Source organism: Salvelinus fontinalis, chromosome 27 (genome assembly GCF_029448725.1).
Source record: "Salvelinus fontinalis isolate EN_2023a chromosome 27, ASM2944872v1, whole genome shotgun sequence".
NCBI classification, from domain to species: Eukaryota; Metazoa; Chordata; class Actinopteri; order Salmoniformes; family Salmonidae; genus Salvelinus; species Salvelinus fontinalis.
This window is the reverse complement of record NC_074691.1, coordinates 24,626,651-24,648,337: the sequence shown is the minus strand read 5'-3', so window position 1 is coordinate 24,648,337 and position 21,687 is coordinate 24,626,651. Positions and strand designations below refer to the sequence as shown.

Genomic DNA, 21,687 nt, shown 5'->3' with positions numbered 1-21,687 from the left:
CTAGTGCGGGGAGCAGGGACAGGGCACACTGTATTCTCAAAGCCCACTCTATAACTGATGCGTGGTACCGGCACTGGTGACGCCGGGCTGAGGACAAGCACATCAGGATTAGTAGGGGGAGAAGATACAGTTTGTACAGGGCTCTGGAGACGCACTGGTAGCTTAATGCGTGGGGCCGGAACTGGAGGCACCGGGCTAGATACACGCACTACAGGGAGAGTGCGTGGAGGAGGAACAGGGCTCAGGATACGCACTGGTAGCCTAGTGCGTAGTGTAGACACTGTAGGTACTAGGCTGGGGCGGGGAGGTGGTGCCGGAAATACCGGACCGTGGAGACGTACTGGCACTCTTGAGCATTGAGCCTGCCCAACCTTACCTGGTTGAATGCTCCCGGTTGCCCGACCAGTGCGGGGAGGTGGAATAACCCGCACCGGCCTATGTAGGCGAACCGGGGAAACCATGCGTAAGGCAGGTGCCATGTATGCCGGCCCGAGGAGACGCACTGGAGACCAGACGCGTTGAGCCGGCCTCATGACACCTGGCTCAATACCCAATCTAGCCCTACCAGTGCGGGGAGGTGGAATAACCCGCACTGGGCTATGCACTCGTACAGGAGACACCGTGCGCTCTACTGCGTAACACGGCGCCTGCCCGTACTCCCGCTCTCCACGGTAAGCCTGGGAAGTGGGCGCAGGTCTCCTACCTGCCCTTGGCCCACTACCTCTTAGCCCCCCCCCAAGAAATTTTTGGGAATTACTTACGGGCTTTTTGGGCTTCCGTGCCAGACGCGTTCCCTCATAGCTCCGGTTCCTCTCCCCGGTAGCCTCTGCTCTCCTCAGTGCCTCCACCTGTTCCCATGGGAGGCGATCCCTCCCAGCCAGGATCTCCTCCCAAGTGTAGCAACCCTTTCCGTCCAATACATCGTCCCATGTCCATTGCTCCTTCTTTTCCTGTCCCTTTCTCCGTTGACTCCGCTGCTTGGCTCTGGAGTGGTGGGTGATTCTGTAACGGCTGTCCTCCTCTTCTTCATCCGAAGAGGAGCAGGGATTGAACCAAGGCGCAGTGGAGTTTGAATACATAATGAATTTAATGACAAGACGAAAAAACACGAACTTGACTATACACTAACAAAACAAATAAACGGTGTAGAACAGATCTGAACGACGGACTCACATAACACACGAGAACGCACGAACAGGGAAAAAGCCTACACATAAATGACACTTAACAAACAAACCGAAACCAGTCCCGTGTGGCGCAACGACATACACAAACACAGGAGACAATCACCCTCATGGCAGGCTGACGGCTCTCGACGCTCATGGCAGGCTGACGGCTCTCGACGCTCATGGCAGGCTGACGGCTCTCGACGCTCATGGCAGGCTGACGGCTCTCGACGCTCATGGCAGGCTGACGGCTCTCGACGCTCATGGCAGGCTGACGGCTCTCGACGCTCATGGCGCTCTGACGGCTCTGGCTGCTCATGGCGCTCTGACGGCTCTGGCTGCTCATGGCTCTCTGACGGCTCTGGCTGCTCATGGCTCTCTGACGGCTCTGGCTGCTCATGGCTCTCTGACGGCTCTGGCTGCTCATGGCTCTCTGACGGCTCTGGCTGCTCATGGCTCTCTGACGGCTCTGGCTGCTCATGGCTCTCTGACGGCTCTGGCTGCTCATGGCTCTCTGACGGCTCTGGCTGCTCATGGCTCGCTGGCGGCTCTGGCAGATCCTGTCTGATTGGCGGCTCTGGCAGATCCTGTCTGGTTGGCGGCTCTGGCAGATCCTGTCTGGTTGGCGGCTCTGGCAGATCCTGTCTGGTTGGCGGCTCTGGCAGATCCTGTCTGGCTGACGGCTCTAGCGGCTCCTGTCTGGCTGACGGCTCTAGCGGCTCCTGTCTGGCGGATGGCTCTGTAGGCTCATGGCAGACGGGCGGCTTTGCAGGCTCATGGCAGACGGATGGCTCAGATGGCGCTGGGGAGACGGATGGCTCAGATGGCGCTGGGGAGACGGATGGCTCAGATGGCGCTGGGGAGACGGATGGCTCAGATGGCGCTGGGGAGACGGATGGCTCAGATGGCGCTGGGGAGACGGATGGCTCTGGCCGGATATGGTGCACTGTAGACCTGGTGCGTGGTGCCGGAACTGGAGGCACCGTGCTAATGATAAGCACCTTCCTACTAGTGCGGGGAGCAGGGACAGGGCACACTGTATTCTCAAAGCCCACTCAAAGCCCACTCTACACTATACATAATGAATTTAATGACAAGACGAAAAAACACGAACTTGACTATACACTAACAAAACAAATAAACGGTGTAGAACAGATCTGAACGACGGACTCACATAACACACGAGAACGCACGAACAGGGAAAAAGCCTACACATAAATGACACTTAACAAACAAACCGAAACCAGTCCCGTGTGGCGCAACGACATACACAAACACAGGAGACAATCACCCACAACGAACACTGTGACAACGCCTACCTAAATATGACTCTTAATTAGAGGAACGCCAAACACCTGCCTCTAATTAAGAGCCATACCAGGCAACCCAAAACCAACACAGAAACAGAAAACATAGAATGCCCACCCAACCTCACGTCCTGACCAACTAACACACATAACAACTAACATAAATAGGTCAGGAACGTGACACCCTACCTCTCTCTACCACTCTCTATCTCTCCTGTGTTCTCTCTCTCCTTCTCTCTCTCTCTCTCTCCCCCTCTCTCTCTCTCTCTCTCTCTCTCTCTCTCTCTCCCAGCAGTTTGTTGATTTGAAGCTCATCACTCTCCCTACCTCTCTCTACCACTCTCTATCTCTCCTGTTTTCTCTCTCTCCTTCTCTCTCTCTCTCAATTCAATTCAATTCAATTCAAGGGGCTTTATTGGCATGGGAAACATGTGTTAACATTGCCAAAGCAAGTGAGGTAGATAATATACAAAAGTCAAATAAACAATAAAAATGAACAGTAAACATTACACATACAGAAGTTTCAAAACAATAAAGACATTACAAATGTCATATTATATATATGCAGTGTTGTAACAATGTACAAATGGTTCTCTCTCTCTCTCTCCCAGCAGTTTGTTGATTTGATCAGTGTGTGCTGTAAAGTTGCTGCACCAGGGACTCTCACTCACTCACTCACTCACTCACTCACTCACTCACTCACTCACTCACTCACTCACTCACTACAACCATCTGCTGCCCGGTGATAATGGGTTGCTATGGAAGAGTGAATCGGCAAACCGGAGACAAACTTAAAAAGGGAAAACGCTTCTCTTCCTACCGGTCTGTTTGCCCACCGCATTCTGCCATCTTACTAAACTGTGTGTGTGTGTGTTTTACTATACTTGTGGGAGCCAACTTTTTGTAAACCAACAAAAAGTTGACCAACTGGGGACATTTTGTTGGTCCCCACAAGGTCAAATGCTATTTCTACGGGGTTTAGGGTTAATGTTAGAATTAGTATTAGGTTTAGGGTTAGGAACTAGGGTTCGTTTTAGGGTTAGGAGTTAGGGTTAAGTTTCGGGTTTCAGGTTTCGGGTTTCGGGTTAGGGAAAATAGGATTTTGAGTGGGACCGAATTATATGTCCCCACAAGGTGAGTTGTACAAGAGTGTGTGTGTGTGTGTGCGCGTGCGTGTCGCTAAACATATTTCACATCCTTATCAGTTTGTTTGCTGTCTAATATTTGTTTTGAGTGGGCAGAAAACTATGAGTAGCATTTATTTTGTTACTTGTATAACTTTATAAGCTGGGATGTCTGTCCAGCAAATACTTTAGGTCCGAGACTGCATAAAATGTTTGCAATACGCTCGTTAGCATTTAGTTGGCATTCTCTATGGGATTTTCATGTAGTTGTCATTGCTAACCTTTCTTTGGATTACAAAGGCTCAGTGGGGTTTGGAAATAGCGCCCCTTGTGTTCAGTGCCAGTATTACTGAATATCCCAGTATGGCACAAGGTCTGTATGAAGGTATGACAATCTGGATACCACCCAAGCTTAACACACACACACGTTGTCAGCTGTCTAAAGTGAAATCTACAATAGGTTAGCTTCCCTCTCTGAACTCTACCTCCATCCCATTATCCTTCCTGACCCCAAACCCATTTCATCAACTCTCCCATCATGCAATCTGCTACCGTGTTCAGGGGCAGACTTATTGATTTGGAGGCCCTGGGCAGAGGCCAGACTGTGGAAATACTTGAAGATTGCTGTCCACCACTGCTCCCCATCGAACTTCGGTGCTTGAAAAAATCTGCCAGGAAGAATGGGTGAAAAAAAATCCCCAAATCCAGATGGGCAAAGCTGATACAGACATACCCAAGACAACTCAAAGCTGTAATCACAGCCAAAGGTGTTTTTACAAAGTATTGATTCAGGGCTGTGAATAATTATGTACATTTTATATTTCTGTATTTCATTTTCAATACATTAGCAAAAATGTGTAAAAACATATTTTCACTTTGTCATTATGGGGTATTGTGTGTAGATGGTTGAGAAAAAAATCTATTTAATCCATTTTGAATTCAGGCTGACACAACAACATTTGGAATAAGTCCAGGGGTATGAATACTTTCTTATGGCACTGTACATTTCCTCTGCGACCATGGCAGTATTATCAGCAGGACCTGTCTTTTTACTAAAGAAATGCGTTAACTTTTTCTCTCTTGAAATTAAATCTTTTTTTATTTTATTTTCTGTGCCCCGCTCATTGCTGCAGCTTAATTTCAATGAAAGTCACGTTTGCAATGATATCGCATGAAACAATTCACGGGATGATGTGAGGCCTGAGGCAATTGACTCTTCTGCATAATGGTAAGTCCGCCACAGGCCCCGTTGACACTCCTGCTCTCCTTATTCCACTAGACTCCAAACCTGCCTGCCGCCACCACCACACAACACACACAATCGAAACATCTGGTTCAATATTAATTCATGTGCAGCTTTACATATCTGATCGATTCCATCTCACCCAAATTTCCTCCCTGCTTAAAGAAGGGTTTATCACCCACTGCTCTTCACAAGAGGTGTGTGTGTGTGTGTGTGTGTGTGTGTGTGTGTGTGTGTGTGTGTGTGTGTGTGTGTGTGTGTGTGTGTGTGTGTGTGTGTGTGTGTGTGTGTGTGTGTGTGTGTGTGTGTGTGTGTGGAGATTCTAGATGCTGCCAAAGCACTGCTGATAGTATTGATGTGTCAGTAGTACATGCACGTTAACAGCAGACAACTTCAATAAAGACTCAAACACTTGATCTGTGCATAGTCAAAGAAATCTGACAGGCCCGGTATGAGTCAGATAGAAGGCATTGAGATGTCAGATTGTTATCAGATGTCTGCTAGTCTAACACAAGAAGAAGAACGAGTCAAAAGAAGAATGAGGGACCATGGATTAACGGGTATGGTCAGAATGATGAACTCTGAGCCTGTCCAGTTCAGACAGGAAAGTGAGATAGTTTAGAATGATATGAATAAGTAGAGTGTAATGGCTTAGGAGCAGGACAGACTCAGAGGTCAACTATTGACAATTTCTCATAGAGCGAGCGACAGAGAGAACGATTGATTACCGTCTTTGTGCGCTTTTGTCATCAGCATCATCATCACATTGACACATAAATCGTAGGTATTCACACCCGTGACTCAATACTTTGTAGAAGCACCTTTGGTAGCTTTGAGTTGTCTTGGGTATGTCTGTATCAGCTTTGCATATTTGGATTTGGGGATTTTTTCCCATTCTTCCTGGCAGATTTTCTCAAACTCTGTTAAGTTCGATGGGGAGCAGCGGTGGACAGCAGTCTTCATGTCTTTCCACAGACTGGCCTCTGCCTGGCCTCTGCCTGGGGCCTCCAAATCAATAAGTCTGCCCCTGAACGCAGTAGCAGATTGCATGATGGGAGAGTTGATGAAATGGGTTTGGGGTCAGGAATGATAATAGGATGGAGGTAGAGTTCAGAGAGGGAAGCTAACCTATTGTAGATTTCACTGTGGACAGCTGACAACGTGTGTGTGCTAGACTTGGGCAGTATCCAGATTATCATACCTTCATACAGACCTTGTGCCATACCAGGATATTCAGTAATACTGGCACTGAACACAAGGGGCGCTATTTTCAAACCCCACTGAGCCTTTGTAATCCAAAGGTTATCAATGACAACTATATGTAAAATCCCATAGAGAATGCTAACTAAATGCTAACGAGCACGTTTTGAACATTTTATGCAGTCTCTAACCTAAAGTATTTGCTGGACAGACATCCCAGCTCATAAAGTTATACAAGAAACCAAATAAATGCCACTCATAGTTTGCTGCATGAGCAAACAAATATTCGACAGTGAGACTCTTGATCCAGGAGGGGATTCTGTGCTGTTACCAAGCAAAGCTTGATTTTGGAAGAAGCTAACCACTTAGCTAGATGGCTAACTAGCTACTAAATTAGCAAACCAAATGCATAATTGCAGAGAATTTAGCATACTTTAGACAGTTAACTTAATAGATATCTAGCTGGCAAACATTTAGTTGTGAATTCCATACTGTAATTAGATTACCTGGCGCATGCGGCACGACAGTGAGTGACTCACACAACTCCGGTCTCTCCTCATTGTGTGCTTGTAAACAAACACCATGTGACTGGGGACTACCATTTAGCTTCATATTAAAAATGTGAAAGGTGAAATGAAGAACGTGATAATCTTTATCTCCTAACGGATAGCACAAGTTAACTGCGGGTATTTTCTTAAAAAGGAGCTACAAATATTCAAATGTACTAAAAAACTTCAAATAAATAGTTTCAACGGTATTGATGGTATTGAAAAAACATCCCATGGCTATTTCCAAATATCCCAGTGTACAGTATACCACCCTAGCCTAGTATGTGTGTGCATCATGTGGTGTGTGTGTCAAGGAAGGCTGGTGACCAGGTATTTTCTATTAACTCAGAAGGCAGGCTGGGCTGAGGTGAGCCGGAGACTCTCTGACCTTTTCTGTGGGGGCTGATGCTGATGCTGATGCTGATGCTGGTGTGTGTGTGTGTTGCTGTAGGGTCTGATGGTGGTTGACCCAGGGTTTCCATCAGGCTTTTGCTGTTCTGATAACGTCTCTCACTGTGGTAGAAAGAACAAAGAAGATCCTATTGGATATATGATGTATGTTCACAGCAGATTGAGGTGGCTCTATGTTTGGATGATGGTGGCTCTACGTTTGGATGATGGTGGCTCTATGTTTGGATGATGGTGGCTCTACGTTTGGATGATGGTGGCTCTACGTTTGGATGATGGTGGCTCTACGTTTGGATGATGGTGGCTCTACGTTTGGATGATGGTGGCTCTACGTTTGGATGATGGTGGCTCTACGTTTGGATGATGGTGGCTCTACGTTTGGATGATGGTGGCTCTACGTTTGGATGATGGTGGCTCTACGTTTGGATGATGGTGGCTCTACGTTTGGATGATGGTGGCTCTACGTTTGGATGATGGTGGCTCTACGTTTGGATGATGGTGGCTCTATGTTTGGATTCCGCAAAGGGGAATGTTTTTATTCTACTCTACCATTTGTAAAGAAAATTATGCTTCATGATTAATAACAGCTAGACTCTGATTATGTGGCTACACAATTTAATAAGCGTTCATGTTCAAAACCATACCAACTTTTAATTGCCTTTGATTGCACATTGCAAGGTATAATTGAGTATTTTAGTGAATAGGTCTGTGGGGTGGTACATTAAGAGTAAGGGCCCTTTAGAAAGTGACTAGGATGTGGGTTTTGATCCCTGCCTTTATTAACTATAATCAGCATCAGTCACCAGTTAGTACACTCTCCTTAACTCCTTTACCCCATTTACAATGATTCACCTTGCTCTTAGGCCCTGTCACATAAGAGTAGACGTGTGTGAGTGTGTGGACGTATGTGTGTGTGTGTGCACAAATCTGTGTCTGTTTGCACATGTGCTACAGAACGACTGATCTGGATTTTTTTTTAGAGCCGATACTGATTCAATGTAATTACATTTGAACATTTTGATGACAACATTTCCCAGAGACAACCATGTAGGCATTAATGAATAATAAAAAACAATACATTTCACTGTTTTACCAATCTAACTACTACAACATAATGGTAATAATTGTATTTTAATGTTAAATATCTTGATAAACTGGGTAAATCAAGAGGGCATAGGCCTAATCACAATACAGTGAATGCATATTCTAGTGCTACAGATGACAAAGTCTTTAGTGCTACAGATGACAAACAATATGTTGCCCATAAATTTGGGATTGTATTAGCCTACGGATCAACAAAATTTGCATAGAAGCAGCTTTATCGCTTCTTTCATAAAAAGGTGCGATGTCTCTTTAAAACGTCAAGACTGGCGCAGCCACGACGTCACTCAAGACAGACATGCAACAGTTTGTCGAAATAGAACAGCCATTTAACCTAGTGAACGTTTTTGAGAGACCCTGCTTGCTTGACATATTATAACAAATCAAGTTTTAGAGTAGTGAACTGACGTTAGTTTCAGCTGTAAACTAGTTTGCAAAGTTAGCTTTCTGTGATTGAATGTAAGCTTATCTTGCTAGCTACTTAGCTAGCTAGCTACTAGTATCTTTTGTTTTGTAAAGTGCTATAGATTGTATCTATATGAATATTGTTTTGCCGAACAGTAAATGGATTATATGCAGCATGAGTGGGTAGCTAACAAGATGCAGTCCAGCCAGAGGTTAATCCAGTCGCCGGATTACGACAGTTTGATACAAGAGGCAAGTGCGCTCGGGCTACATAGCTAGCTAGCTAATTTGGGGACATGGCTGCCCGTACCATGTTCTCTAGTGTGCGTATAAATGGGTTAGTGAATCATACAGGACAAGACATCGCTCAAGGCTGTGATTTAGAACAGAGAAGGAGTTAGTCTAGACCACGCTACGAGAAGCTTAGACTATTTGACATGTGCCAAGGACTTGTCTTCAGATATTAAAATAGTAAATGATGTGAAAGTCTGTTTGCAAAGCTTGCTGACAAAAGCAATGTTTAGCTGTTCCATAAATGTTTCGGTGTAACAGCCCAAGAACAGCCCCATCTCTGTATCTCTTGTCTATCTGGCCTGATGTCTGTTTGTATGGTTCTCTAAGCTGTGTTGTTTTTCAACTGTCAGTTAAAGGCTGATAAACGGACTTCTTAATCTCTCTCTCGCTGTTATCCAGGTGTCAGAGATGGTTTGGTCCTACTGTTTCGTAATGTTTTTCTCTCCTCTCCCAGGTGTCAGGTGGGTCTCCAGGGGAGAGGGAGAGCCAGGCTCCAGGTCTGCTGTTAGCGCCAGGGGTGAAGTGGGGACAGACGCCCATCAACCAACTCACACCTTGGGAGACGGAAGAACCCCCTGCCAAACAGCAGCACAGAGATAGTGAACCCACAGGTACTGACACGCATGCATACGCAACGCATGAATACGCAACGTGCACACACCATCCTATACTGTACCAATCATGGCAATCATAGTCTGTATTGTAATATTTTCCAATTTAAACAAATAATCTATTTGAAGTAACTATTTCCATAGTGTAAATGAGTATGAGAATAAAACAGACAAGAATGCCAGTAATGGATTAATTTTAGGAGCTGTGGAAGTTTAATTCTTCCACAGTAGTATTGAAGTGAACCCAAAATGGCTGTGCCATGCAGTGGTCAGTTTCCCTCTTATGTTGCTCTGCTGGCCTCTGCCTCCCGCTCATGAAGAACAGGTATAATTTAAGAATAATACACAATGGTACAGCCACTGCACTCGCTCCTCTGGAGCCTCTTGTAACACAGACACACTGAGGCAAACTATACGATGAAAATAATATACTATGAATACAGTATTGAACAATGTATTCAAACACAATGAATATTGTATAGTTCCATAGCAAATATCCAGTTTCCACATTCCTAATACTGTAGTGAGAAAAACAATGAATACTGTATATTCAAGCAATACTCATTATATACAGTACAACACTGTATACGTCGACATAATGTAGCAAGCAATGCAACATGTGGTGCAGGGTTCCCCAACTGGTGGCCCACGGGTGGTTTTTATTTGCTCCCATGTTTCCTGAGCAAAACAAAATCTATTTTTTGTTTTTTTATTGTTGGACATGAAAGACTGTAAAAACACTAGGAGATCAGTTTTGAATGATTTACATTTTGGAAATCTGTTCCCAAATATTCCCAAGCATAATGGAGAGACGTGATCATATACAAATAGAAGCAAGTTAAAAAAATTAAAAAATAAATATTATGTCTGTTTGGGCATCTTGTGGTCAATTTGACTTCAACAGATTATTTTGAATTATGTTCTGGCCCTCCAACCACCCGCACAAGACAAAATTGTCCCGCAGCTGAATTTAGTTGATGATCCCTGATGTAGCTTGTGTTATTACAAAGCAAAATATACTGACAGTGATGAATAAAAATGTTCTGGAAAATTCAGCCACATAAGTTTGTTATTACTATAACGTTATATTAAAAGCATGTCTGAAGTAAACTTGCACTGTTACTTGCAAGTTTACTTGCACCACACCATGAATACTGTATACTACTTGAGTAGTGTCTGACGTACTCTGACTTTACATGGAACTCTAATTTGACTAATTATCTGCTAACCATAATTCAGTCTCAGTAAAGATTTAATTAGATCAGTTGATTAATAATTAACCTGTCACAGCTAAGACAATGATTACATAAACACACAGAAGTACTACATTTAATGGAAAATACCTTTTTTATCGCCAGTGCAGCCTTTGCCACTAAATGTAATTCTCAAAAACACCACTAATACTTTTCCAGTGAAAATAAGTACTCTGCTCTTCTTATCAAGTTTTATTTGTCACATGCGCCGAATACAACAGGTGTACACTTAACCGTGAAATGCTCGCTTAATAGCCCTTCCCAGTGATGCAGAGTTAAAAAGTAACATAAAATACATTAGAATGGAGCTAAACTCAGCAAAAAAAGAAACTTCCCTTTTTCAGGACCCTGTCTTTCAAAGATAATTTGTAAATATCCAAATAACTTCACAGATCTTCATTGTAAAGGGTTAAACACTGTTTCCCATGCTTGTTCAAAGAACCATGAACAATTAATGAACATGCACCTGTGGAACGGTCGTTAATACACTACCAGCTTACAGACGGTAGGCAATTAAGGTCACAGTTATGAATACTTAGGACACTGAAGAGGCCTTTCTACTGACTCTGGAAAAACACCAAAAGAAAGATGCTCAGGGTCCCTGCTCATCTGCGTGAACGTGCTTTGGGCATGCTGCAAGGAGGCATGAGGACTGCAGATGTGGCCAGGGCAATAAATTGCAATGTCCGTATTGTGAGACGCCTAAGACAGTGCTACAGGGAGACAGGACGGACAGCTGATCGTCCTCGCAGTGGCAGACCACGTGTAACACTACCTGCACAGGATCGGTACATCCGAACGTCATATCTCCGGGACAGGTACAGGATGGTAAATACAACTGCCTGAGTTACACCAGGAACGCACAATCGCTCCATCAGTGCTCAAACTGTCCGCAATAGGCTGTGAGAGGCTGGACTGAGGGATGGTAGGCCTATTGTAAGGCAGGTCCTCACCAGACATCACCGGCAACAACGTCGCCTATGGGCACAAACCCACCGTTGCTGGACCAGACAAGACTGGCAAAAAGTGCTCTTCACTGATGAGTTGCGGTTTTGTCTCACCAGGGGTGATGGTCGATTTTGCGTTTATCGTCGAAGAAATTAGCGTTACACTGGGACCTGTTGGATTGGAGGGTGAGGGCTAGGGCCATTCCCCCCCTGCAGAAATGTCCAGGAACGTGCAGGTGCCTTGGTGGAAGAGTAGGGTAACATCTCACAGCAAGAACTGGCAAATCTGGTGCAGTCCATGACGGGGGAGATGCACTGCAGTACTTAATGCATTTGGTGGCCGCACCAGATACTGACTGTTACTTTTGATTTTGACCCCCACTTTGTTTAGGGGCACATTATTCCATTTCTGTTAGTCACGTGTCTGTGGAACTTGTTCAGTTTGTCTCAGTTGTTGAATCTTATCCTGTCTGGCTCCGGTGTTCTGCTAGCGGAACTCCTCCCACATTCCACTGAAAAGGCAGAGCGCGAAATTCAAAATATATTTTTTAGAAATATTTAACTTTCACACATTAACAAGTCCAATACAGCAAATGAAAGATACACATCTTGTGAATCCAGTCAACATGTCCGATTTTTAAATGTTTTACAGCGAAAACACCACATATTTATGTTAGCTCACCACCAAATACAAAAAAGGACAGACATTTTTCACAGCACAGGTAGCATGCACAAAGCCAACCTAACTAACCAAGAACCAACTTCATCAGATGACAGTCTTATAACATGTTATACAATAAATCTATGTTTTGTTCGAAAAATGTGCTTATTTGAGGTATAAATCAGTTTTACATTGCAGCTACCATCACAGCTACCGTCAGAAATATAACCGAAGCAGCCAGAGTAATTACAGACACCAACGTCAAATACCTAAATACTCATCATAAAACATTTCCGAAAAATCGATGGTGTACAGCAAATTAAAGACAAACATCTTGTGAATCCAGCCAATATTTCCGATTTTAAGTGTTTTACAGCGAAAACACAATATAGCATTATATTAGCTTACTACAATAGCCTACCACACTACCGCATTCATTCATCAAGGCACTTTAGCGATAGCAATAGGCACGTTAGCGATAGGGAATAAACCAGCAAAGATATTAATTTTCACTAACCTTCATAAACCTTCATCAGATGACAGTCCTATAACATCAGGTTATACATACACTTATGTTTTGTTCGAAAATGTGCATATTTAGAGCTGAAATCAGTGGTTATACATTGTGCTAACGTAGCATCTTTTTCCCAGAATGTGCGGCTATTTTTATGACACCAACTATTCTGACCAAATAACTATCACTATTTATCAAGATATTTAACTAAATAATTCTTAATGCAATCGCCGTGTTAGAATTCTAAAAAGAACTTCATTACGATATGCAGTTTACGTTATGGCGAGAGCGTGCCCAAAACCTGGCCGCAAACGACTATTTCACATGTTCGACAGATATATGAAATAGCATCATAAAATGGGTCCTACTTTTGATGATCTTTCATCAGAATGTTGTACAAGGGGTCCTTTGTCGGGAACAATCGTTGTTTGGATTTAGAATGTCCTCTTCTCCAGTCAATTAGCACGGAAAGCTAGCAAAGTGGCGCTAAGCTCTCCTTCCTGAACAAAGGCACACAACACAACACGCCTAACATCCTGAATAAATTTCAATAATCTAATAAAACAATATTGAAAAAATATACTTTACGATGATATTGTCACATGTATCAAATAAAATCAAAGCCAGAGATATTAGTCGTCCATAACGACAGCTTATCAGAAGGCAAATCAGGTCCCTTCACGCGCTCTCCAGAAAACAGGAAACTGGTGACACGTCATGCCGAGAGCTTTTATTCGACACCAGATCAAGTTACACACTCCATTTCTTCTCTCACTGCCTTTCGACATCTAGTGGAAGACGTATGAAGTGCATCTATACTAATAAATGTCAAGGACATTAATAGGCAGGCCCTAGAACAGAGCATCGATTTCAGATTTTCCACTTCCTGTCAGGAAGTTTGCTGCAAAAGTTTTACTGTTTTACTCACAGATATAATTCAAACGGTTTTAGAAACTAGAGTGTTTTCTATCCAATAGTAATAATAATATGCATATTGTACGAGCAAGAATTGAGTACGAGGACGTTTAAATTGGGCACGATTTTCCCCCAAAGTGAAAACAGCGCCCTCTGTCCTCAACAGGTTAAGTTCATACAAATATTTACACATGTTAAGTTTACTGAAAATAAACGCACTTGACAGTGAAAAGACGTTTCTTTTTTTGCTGAAATTATATACAGTGCATTCGGTAAGTGTTCAGACCCCTTCACTTTTTCTACATTTTGTTACGTTACATCCTTATTCTAAAATTGATTCAATAGTTTTTTCCTCAACAATCTACACACAAAGTGGTTTGTAGACATCTTTGCAAATTTATATTAAAAAAATAAATAATTAAATATCATATTTACATACACTACCGTTCAAAAGTTTGGGGTCACTTAGAAATGTCCTTGTTTTTGAAAGAAAAGCGCTTTTGTCCATTAAAATAACAGTGTAGACATTGTTAATGTTGTAAATGACTTATAGCTGGATATGGCTGATTTCTAATGGAATATCTACATTGGCGTACAGAGGCCCATTATCAACAACCATCACTCCTGTGTTCCAATGGCACGTTGTGTTAGCTAATCCAAGTTTATCATTTTAAAAGGCAAATTGGTCACTAGAAAACCCTTTTGCAATTATGTTAGCACAGCTGAAAGCTGTTCTGATTAAAGAAGCAATAAAACTGGCCTTTAGACTAGTTGAGTATCTGGAGCAAAAATGTCTACACTGTATTTCTGATCAATTTGATGTTATTTTAATGGACAAAACATATTGCTTTTCTTTCAAAAACAAGGACAGATCTAAATGACCCCAAACTTTTGAACGGTAGTGTACGTGTTCAGACCCTTTACTCAGTACTTTGTTGAAGTACCTTTGGCAGTGATTACAGCCTCGGGTCTTCTCGGGTATGACGCTACAAGCTTGGCACACCTGTATTTGGTGAGCTTCTCCCATTCTTCTCTGCAGATCCTAACAAGCCCTGTCAGGTTGGACATTCAGAGACTTGTCCCGAAGCTGTTCCTCTTGTCTTGGCTGTGTGCTTAGGGACGTTGTCCTGTTGGAAAGTGAACCTTTGTCCCGGTCTGAGGTCCTGAGTGTTCTGTAGCAGTTTTTTTTATCAAGGATATCTGTACTTTGCTCCGTTCATCTTTCCCTCGATCCTGACTAGTCTCCCAGTCCCTGCCGCTGAAAAACATCCCCACAGCATGATGCTTCACCGTAGGGATGGTATTGGCCAGGTGATGAGCGGTGCCTGGTTTCCTCCAGACATGACGCTCAGCATTTTAGGCAAAATAGTTCTCTTGGTTTCATCTTTCCGTGCCTCTTTAGGTGCCTTTTTCAGTATTTAGGTGCCTTTCGGCAAACTCCAAGCGTGCTGTCATGTGCCTTTTTACTGAGGAGAGGCTTCTGTCTGGCCACTACCATAAATGCCTGATTGGTGGAGAGATGGTTGTCCTTCTGGAAGGTTCTCCCATCTCCACAGAGGAACTCTAGAGCTCTGTCAGTGACCATCGGGTTCTGGGTCACCTCCCTGACCAAGGCCCTTTTCCACCAATTGCTCAGTTTGGCCGGGCGGCCAGCTCTAGGAAGAGTCTAGGTGGTTCCAAACTTTTTCCATTAAATAATTATGGAGGCCACTGTGTTCTTGGGGACCTTCAAATCTGCAGACATTTTTTGGTACCCTTTTCCCGATCTGTGCCTCAACACAGTCCTGTCTCGGGGCTCTACGGACAATTCCTTCGACCTCATGGCTTGGTTTTTGCTCTGACATGCACTGTCAACTGCCTGCCCATACCATAACCCCACCGCCACCATGGGGCATTCTGTTCACAACGTTGACATCAGCAAACTGCTCGCCCACACAACGCCATGCACGTGCTCTGCTGTTGTGATGACTATTGGACTTAGTGCCAAATTCTCTAAAACAACGTTGGTAGAGAAATTAACATTATATTCCTCGGCAACAGATCTGGTAGACATTCCTGCTGTTAGCATGCTAATTGCACAGTCCCTCAAATCTTGAGACCTCTGTGGCATTGTTCTGTGACACAACTGCACATTTTAGTGGCCTTTTGTCCCCAAGTCAATAAGTCATCATTTTAGTTGAAGTATGATTTATTTGGACTTGAACAGGGAAATCCTTTGTATTATTCCGCATCTATGCCGTGTGTTTACTGATAATAAATGGCCATACGTATCTTGTGAGGGCTGGCTTTAGTTTAATTTGGAACCACCTATAAAACATGTACACATCTGGGCTCATTACTTCCCATTTACAACCTGGTGCTACGGCTTACTGCTGTTAGTAATGCACCTCGTTCGATCTGGAGCTGCTGGATGAGCTGACAGTGAAGCGGTGACTAAGAAAATAGCTAATATCATTCTGATGAACAACTGACGTTCACTTGTCTACAGTAAGCAGCCTGGCAACGCACACCTTAGCTGAACGACTTATCAGGTGCTCACTTCATGGCTAACGTCACCTAGCTAACATTAGCCGTATAGCTAGCTGGTGACATCAAAAGTAGATAAAGATGTTCGATAGGTGAAACGTCAACACTGCTGGAATGCATAGTAGTTTCTGGAGACATATTATGCATGGCAGCGCTACTATAACGTTAGCAGCAAGAGTAGGCCTATGGGTCACTAACAAGTTTGGTTGGCTGGCTAGCTATAGTATAGTAACACAATGTCACCAGTAACACTGCGGTGAAGTAAATCCATATAAAGCTGTCAAGTTCATATATATATATGTTATAGTAGAATTACATGATATGTGTACATTGTAAGATGTTTATATACATTTTAGTAATTTAGCCATAGTGACTTACAGGAGCAATTAGGGGCTAAGCGCCTTGCTCAAGGGCACATCAACAGATTTTTCACCTACTGTAGTCAGCAAGAGTTAGGCAAAGCATTTGGTATAAAGTATGATTCTTTATTTGACCAAGTGACAGCCTTATTCTAACCGGCTCATCAAAACAATGTTCAAGAAGTTGGGCTATTTTATTAGTAGCTAGCTATATTTTTAGAAAGTTATTGGTACTTTAGAAAGTTATTGGTTCTTGGCTCCAACTAGTGAAGATACATGTAAACATTACAGCTAGGTCATTCCAGTTATTTTTAGTTGGTGAGCCAGGTAGCTAACAAGTTAATTACATTTCGAGTACAGTAGCTTGCTACTAACTACATAACCTAATTATCTGAATAGTAAAGGTTTTCAGAAAAACAGCTGAATGGTAGCTAGCTAGCTAGCATAGTTACGGGTACTCTTATGCTTGAAACAACTTTGGAACCAATTATCCACAGTTGCTAATAGTTACTTGTAGCTAGCTAGATTTATTGGTCCAGGGAGTAGGTTAGTTAGCCTCTAGCTTTGCCGGTTAAATTCCAGTATTACCTCTATGTATTCATCCTTGATCATTCAATTCCGTAGCAGAAGAGGGAGGACGAGAGTGGATGCCTTGTCATGGCTATTGTTAACTGTGCTGTGCTCCGTAGCGATTAGCTACCCTGGCTGTTTGGTTTATTTACAAATCACGGAGTGTGACCTGTGCCGGAGACGGTATGGGCTGTGCAAACCGATGAAGGTGGAGATTTGCATGCCTGATTTAATCAATATTTATAAGGAGCCATACGTCAGTGTTCAGAGGGTGGAACTAAATGTGCATTTCTGCACAAGGACAGGAATTAGGTCGAAATAGTGCTGGCCACTTTCTCTGGAGGGCGTCTTTTAAACCTTTAATGAGCTTTACTGCAAGAGGATGTTGGCCATCGCTAATGAGTTCCATCTTGTTACTTCAGTATATATTGAGTTGCACACCCTTTTGCCCTCAGAACAGCCTCAATTTGTCAGGGCATGGACTCTACAAGGTGTCAAGTGGTCCCCATGTTGACTCCAATACTTTCCACAGTTGGCTGGTAGTGGAACTCTATTCCGACTAGCTCATTCCATCTCATCCCACAGATGCTTAATTGGATTGAGATCTGGTGACTGGGCAGGCCACTGCAGGAAGCCTAATTCACTGTTATGTTCGTGGAACCATTCCTGGACAATCCTAGCCTTGTGGCATGGGGGATTATCCTGATAAAATCAATCAATTTGCAGATGGATACATTCCTGCAATGAAGGGATGCACGTGATTGGCAATGATGTTCAGATATCCTGCGGCATAAAAACGTTGCTCCACTTTTATAAGGGGCTCAATGTGGGCCATGAAAAAACACCCCACACCACCACCACCTGCCTACAATGTTGACACGCGGTATAATGGATGCATGTGCTCATTTGTTTTTATCCATATCTTAGTCCTCCCATCAGCATGCAACAGCAGGAACTGGGATTCATCAGACCAGGGAATGTTTTTTCCAATTCTCCAATGTCCGGCGTTTTTGTTCCTTAGACCACTGCAACCGCAGTTTCTTGTTCTTTGCTGAAAGAAGTGGAACTCTGTAAGGTCGTTGGCTGCCATACCCCATTCATGTCAAGGTACGACGAGTTGTGCCTTTTATGGGTCTTTGGGCACCAATGTTGTAATGGACTGTCAGTTGACTAACTGTAGCCTGTCTGTTGCTCTGCACAATTCGTGTCAGCCTCCTTTGTCCTCTCATCAATTAACTGTTTTCAACCGCTGGCCTGCCGTTGGCTGGATATCCTTTGGGTGGTGGACCATTCTTGATAGACACAGGAAACTGTTGAGCGTGAAAAACCCAGCAGCGTTGCAGTTCTTGACACACTCAAACCAGTGCGCCTGGCACCTACTACAATACCCGGTTCAAAGGCACTTCAATATGTTGTCTTGCCCATTCACCCTCTTGATTGGCACACATACACAATCTGTCTTAATTGTCTCAAGGCTTAAAAGTCCTTATTTAACCTATCTCCTCCACTTCATCTACACTGAACAAAAATATGAATTCAATACAGTTGATCAGGCTGTTGATTGTGGACTGTGGAATGTTGTCCCACACTCCAGTGGCTGTGCGAAGTTGTTGGATATTGGCAGGAACTGGAACACTGTTGAACACATCGATCCAGGGCATCCCACACATGCTCAATGGGTGACATGTCTGGTGAGTATGCAGGCCATGGAAGAACTGGGACATCTTCAGTTTCCAGTTATTGTGTACAGATCCTTGCGACATGGGGCTGTGCATTATCATGCTGAAACATGAGGTGATGGCGGCGGATGAATGACACAAAAGTGGGCATCAGGTTCTCGTCACGGTATCTCTGTAACTCTGTGCATTCAAATTGCATATTGATTAAAAGGCCATTGTGTTCGTTGTCGGTTAAGACGCTGAACTGCAGTCAGGTTAAGACCATGGTGTGGATGACGAGCATGCAGATGAGCTTCCCTGAGACGGTTTCTGACAGTTGTTGCAGAAATGATTTGGTTGTGCAATAATGGTAACATCAATCATGAATAATTCATTAGCAGAATAAAACCAAGAGGAAGCGATGCTCCCTCAACCCTGCCCTCTCCGTCAGACCCTTTAGTCCCGCTCTGAGACGTCCATCTCTTCAGGAATGAGTCCAAAAGCACCAAGGCCTCCTGGCCACAAGGTGACGCTGTGCTGCTGTGGATGGCTGCTGTTCCGCACACTACTAATCCTTTCTTCATAACGGAAGAGTCTTTGGGCAAGGACACCCCAGCTCAGCTAAAACCATTGACAACTGCATGCTGTTTAAGGGATTGTTTAATAAATGTTAACTATTTGGTTGCGATTTCATCACCTCTTGAAACACATAGATCATAACTACAAATAGCCTCACGATATCTCTCAATATTGGCCACCATTTTAATTGGATATTTGATATAAAAATGTGTGTATTATACCTGACAAGTATGAGTGGTTGAGGTTGATTTCACATCCTTCGTGGGCTCTGCCTTTCAAGCAGCAGAAGGGGGACAGTAGGTCCGACTTACAGCTTTACCAGGATGAGGATTTGCCGATGTCAAGCTCTGTTCAAAAGCCTCATCTCTGAGGCAAGCTAAATGACACGATGTTTGCTTAGAAAGCTAGCTAACTACATACCAAATGGATAGGTTACCCTCAAGTATCTGAAATTGCATTATCAATTGATGTTTACTGATCATCAAAAGCATGGAGTTACTTGTTGTATAACTCTGATAGAGCTAAATGTGTAATAATCACATGTTTTATTTCATCTTTATTTAACCAGGTAGGCTAGTTGAGAACAAGTTCACATTTACAACTGCGACCTGGCCAAGATAAAGCAAAGCAGTTCGACACATACAACAACACAGAGTTAGACATGGAATAAACAAACATACAGTCAATAATACAGTAGAAAAAAAGTATATATACAGTGTGTGCAAATGAGGTAAGATAAGGGAGGTAAGGCAATAAAATAGGCCATAGTTGCGAGGTAATTACGATTATAGCAATTAAACACCGGAGTGATAGATGTGCAGAATATGAACGTGCAAGTAGAGATACTGGGGTGCAAAGGAGCAAGATAAATAAATACAGTATGGGGATGAGGTAGTTGGATGGGCTATTTACAGATGGGCTATGTACAGGTGCAATGCTCTGTGAGCTGCTCTGACAGCTGGTGCTTGATGTTAGCTAGGGAGATATGAGTCTCCAGCTTCAGTGGTTTTTGCGGTTCGTTCCAGTCATTGGCAGCAGAGAACTGGAAGGAAAGGCGGCCAAAGGAGGAATTGGCTTTGGGGGTGACCAGTGAAATATACCTGCTGGACCGCGTGCTGCGGGTGGGTGTTGCTATGGTGACCAGTGAACTGAGAAGGCAGGGCGTTACCTAGCAAAGACTTGAAGATGATCTGTAGCCAGTGGGTTTGGCAATGAGTATGAAGTGAGTGCCAGCCAACGAGAGCATACAGGTCGCAGTGGTGGGTAGTATATGGGGCTTTGGTGATAAAGAGATGGCACTGTGATAGACTGCATCCAATTTGTTGAGTAGAGTGTTGGAGGCTATTTTGTAAATGACATCGTCGAAGGATCGGTAGGATAGTCCGTTTTACGAGGCTATGTTTGGCAGCATGAGTGAAGGATGCTTTGTTGCGAAATAGGAAGCCAATTTCTAGATTTAATTTTGGATTGGAAATGCTTAATGTGAGTCTGGAAGGAGTGTTTACAGTCTAACCAGACACCTAGGTATTTGTAGTGGTCCACATATTCTAGGTCAGAACCGTCAAGAATAGTGATGCTGGATGGGCGGGCAGGTGTGGGCAGCGATCGGTTGAAGAGCATGCATTTAGTTTTACTTGCATTTAAGAGTAGTTGGATGCCACGGAAGGAGAGTTGTATGGCATTGAAGCTCGTCTGGAGATTAGTTAGCACAGTGTCCAAAGAAGGGCCAGAGGTATACAGAATGGTGTCGTCTGTGTAGAGGTGGATCAAAGAATCACCAGCAGCGAGAGCGACATCATTGATATACAGAGAAATGGGTCGGCGCGAGAATTGAACACTGTGGAACCCTTCATAGAGACTGCCAGAGGTCCGAACAACATGCCCTCCGATTTGACACACTGAACTCTATCAGAGAAGTAGTTGGTGAACCAGGCGAGGCAGTCATTTGAGAAGCCAAGGCTGTTGAGTTTGCCGATAAGAATGTGGTGATTGACAGACTCGAAAGCCTTGGCCAGGTCGATGAAGACGGCTGCACAGTATTGTCTCTTATCGATGGCAGTTATGATATCGTTTAGGTCCTTGAGCATGGCTGAGGTGCATCCATAACCAGCTCGGAAGCCAGATTGCACAGCGGAGAAGGTACGGTGGGATTCGAAGTGGTCGGTGATCTGTTTGTTTACGTGGCTTTCGAAGACCTTAGAAAGGCAGGGTAGGATAGATATAGATCTGTAGCAGTTTGGGTCTAGAGTGTCTCCCCCTTTGAAGATGGGGATGACCACGGCAGCTTTCCAATCTTTG

General features: G+C 43.8%; 1 protein-coding gene across 3 annotated transcripts in view; it reads left to right on the top strand.

Moving 5' to 3' along the window:
- LOC129825339 (kelch-like protein 29) overlaps nucleotides 1-21,687 on the top strand; it is a 398,302-nt gene that overhangs the window by 228,098 nt on the left and 148,517 nt on the right. For 2 of the 3 annotated variants that reach the window (XM_055885359.1, XM_055885361.1), the window contains one exon: nucleotides 9,251-9,407. In XM_055885359.1, coding sequence (XP_055741334.1) covers nucleotides 9,251-9,407 — 157 coding nt within the window. Of the gene's footprint in view, nucleotides 1-8,364; nucleotides 8,755-9,250; nucleotides 9,408-21,687 lie in introns of those variants that run through there. The other variant, XM_055885360.1, reaches the window with a different exon arrangement.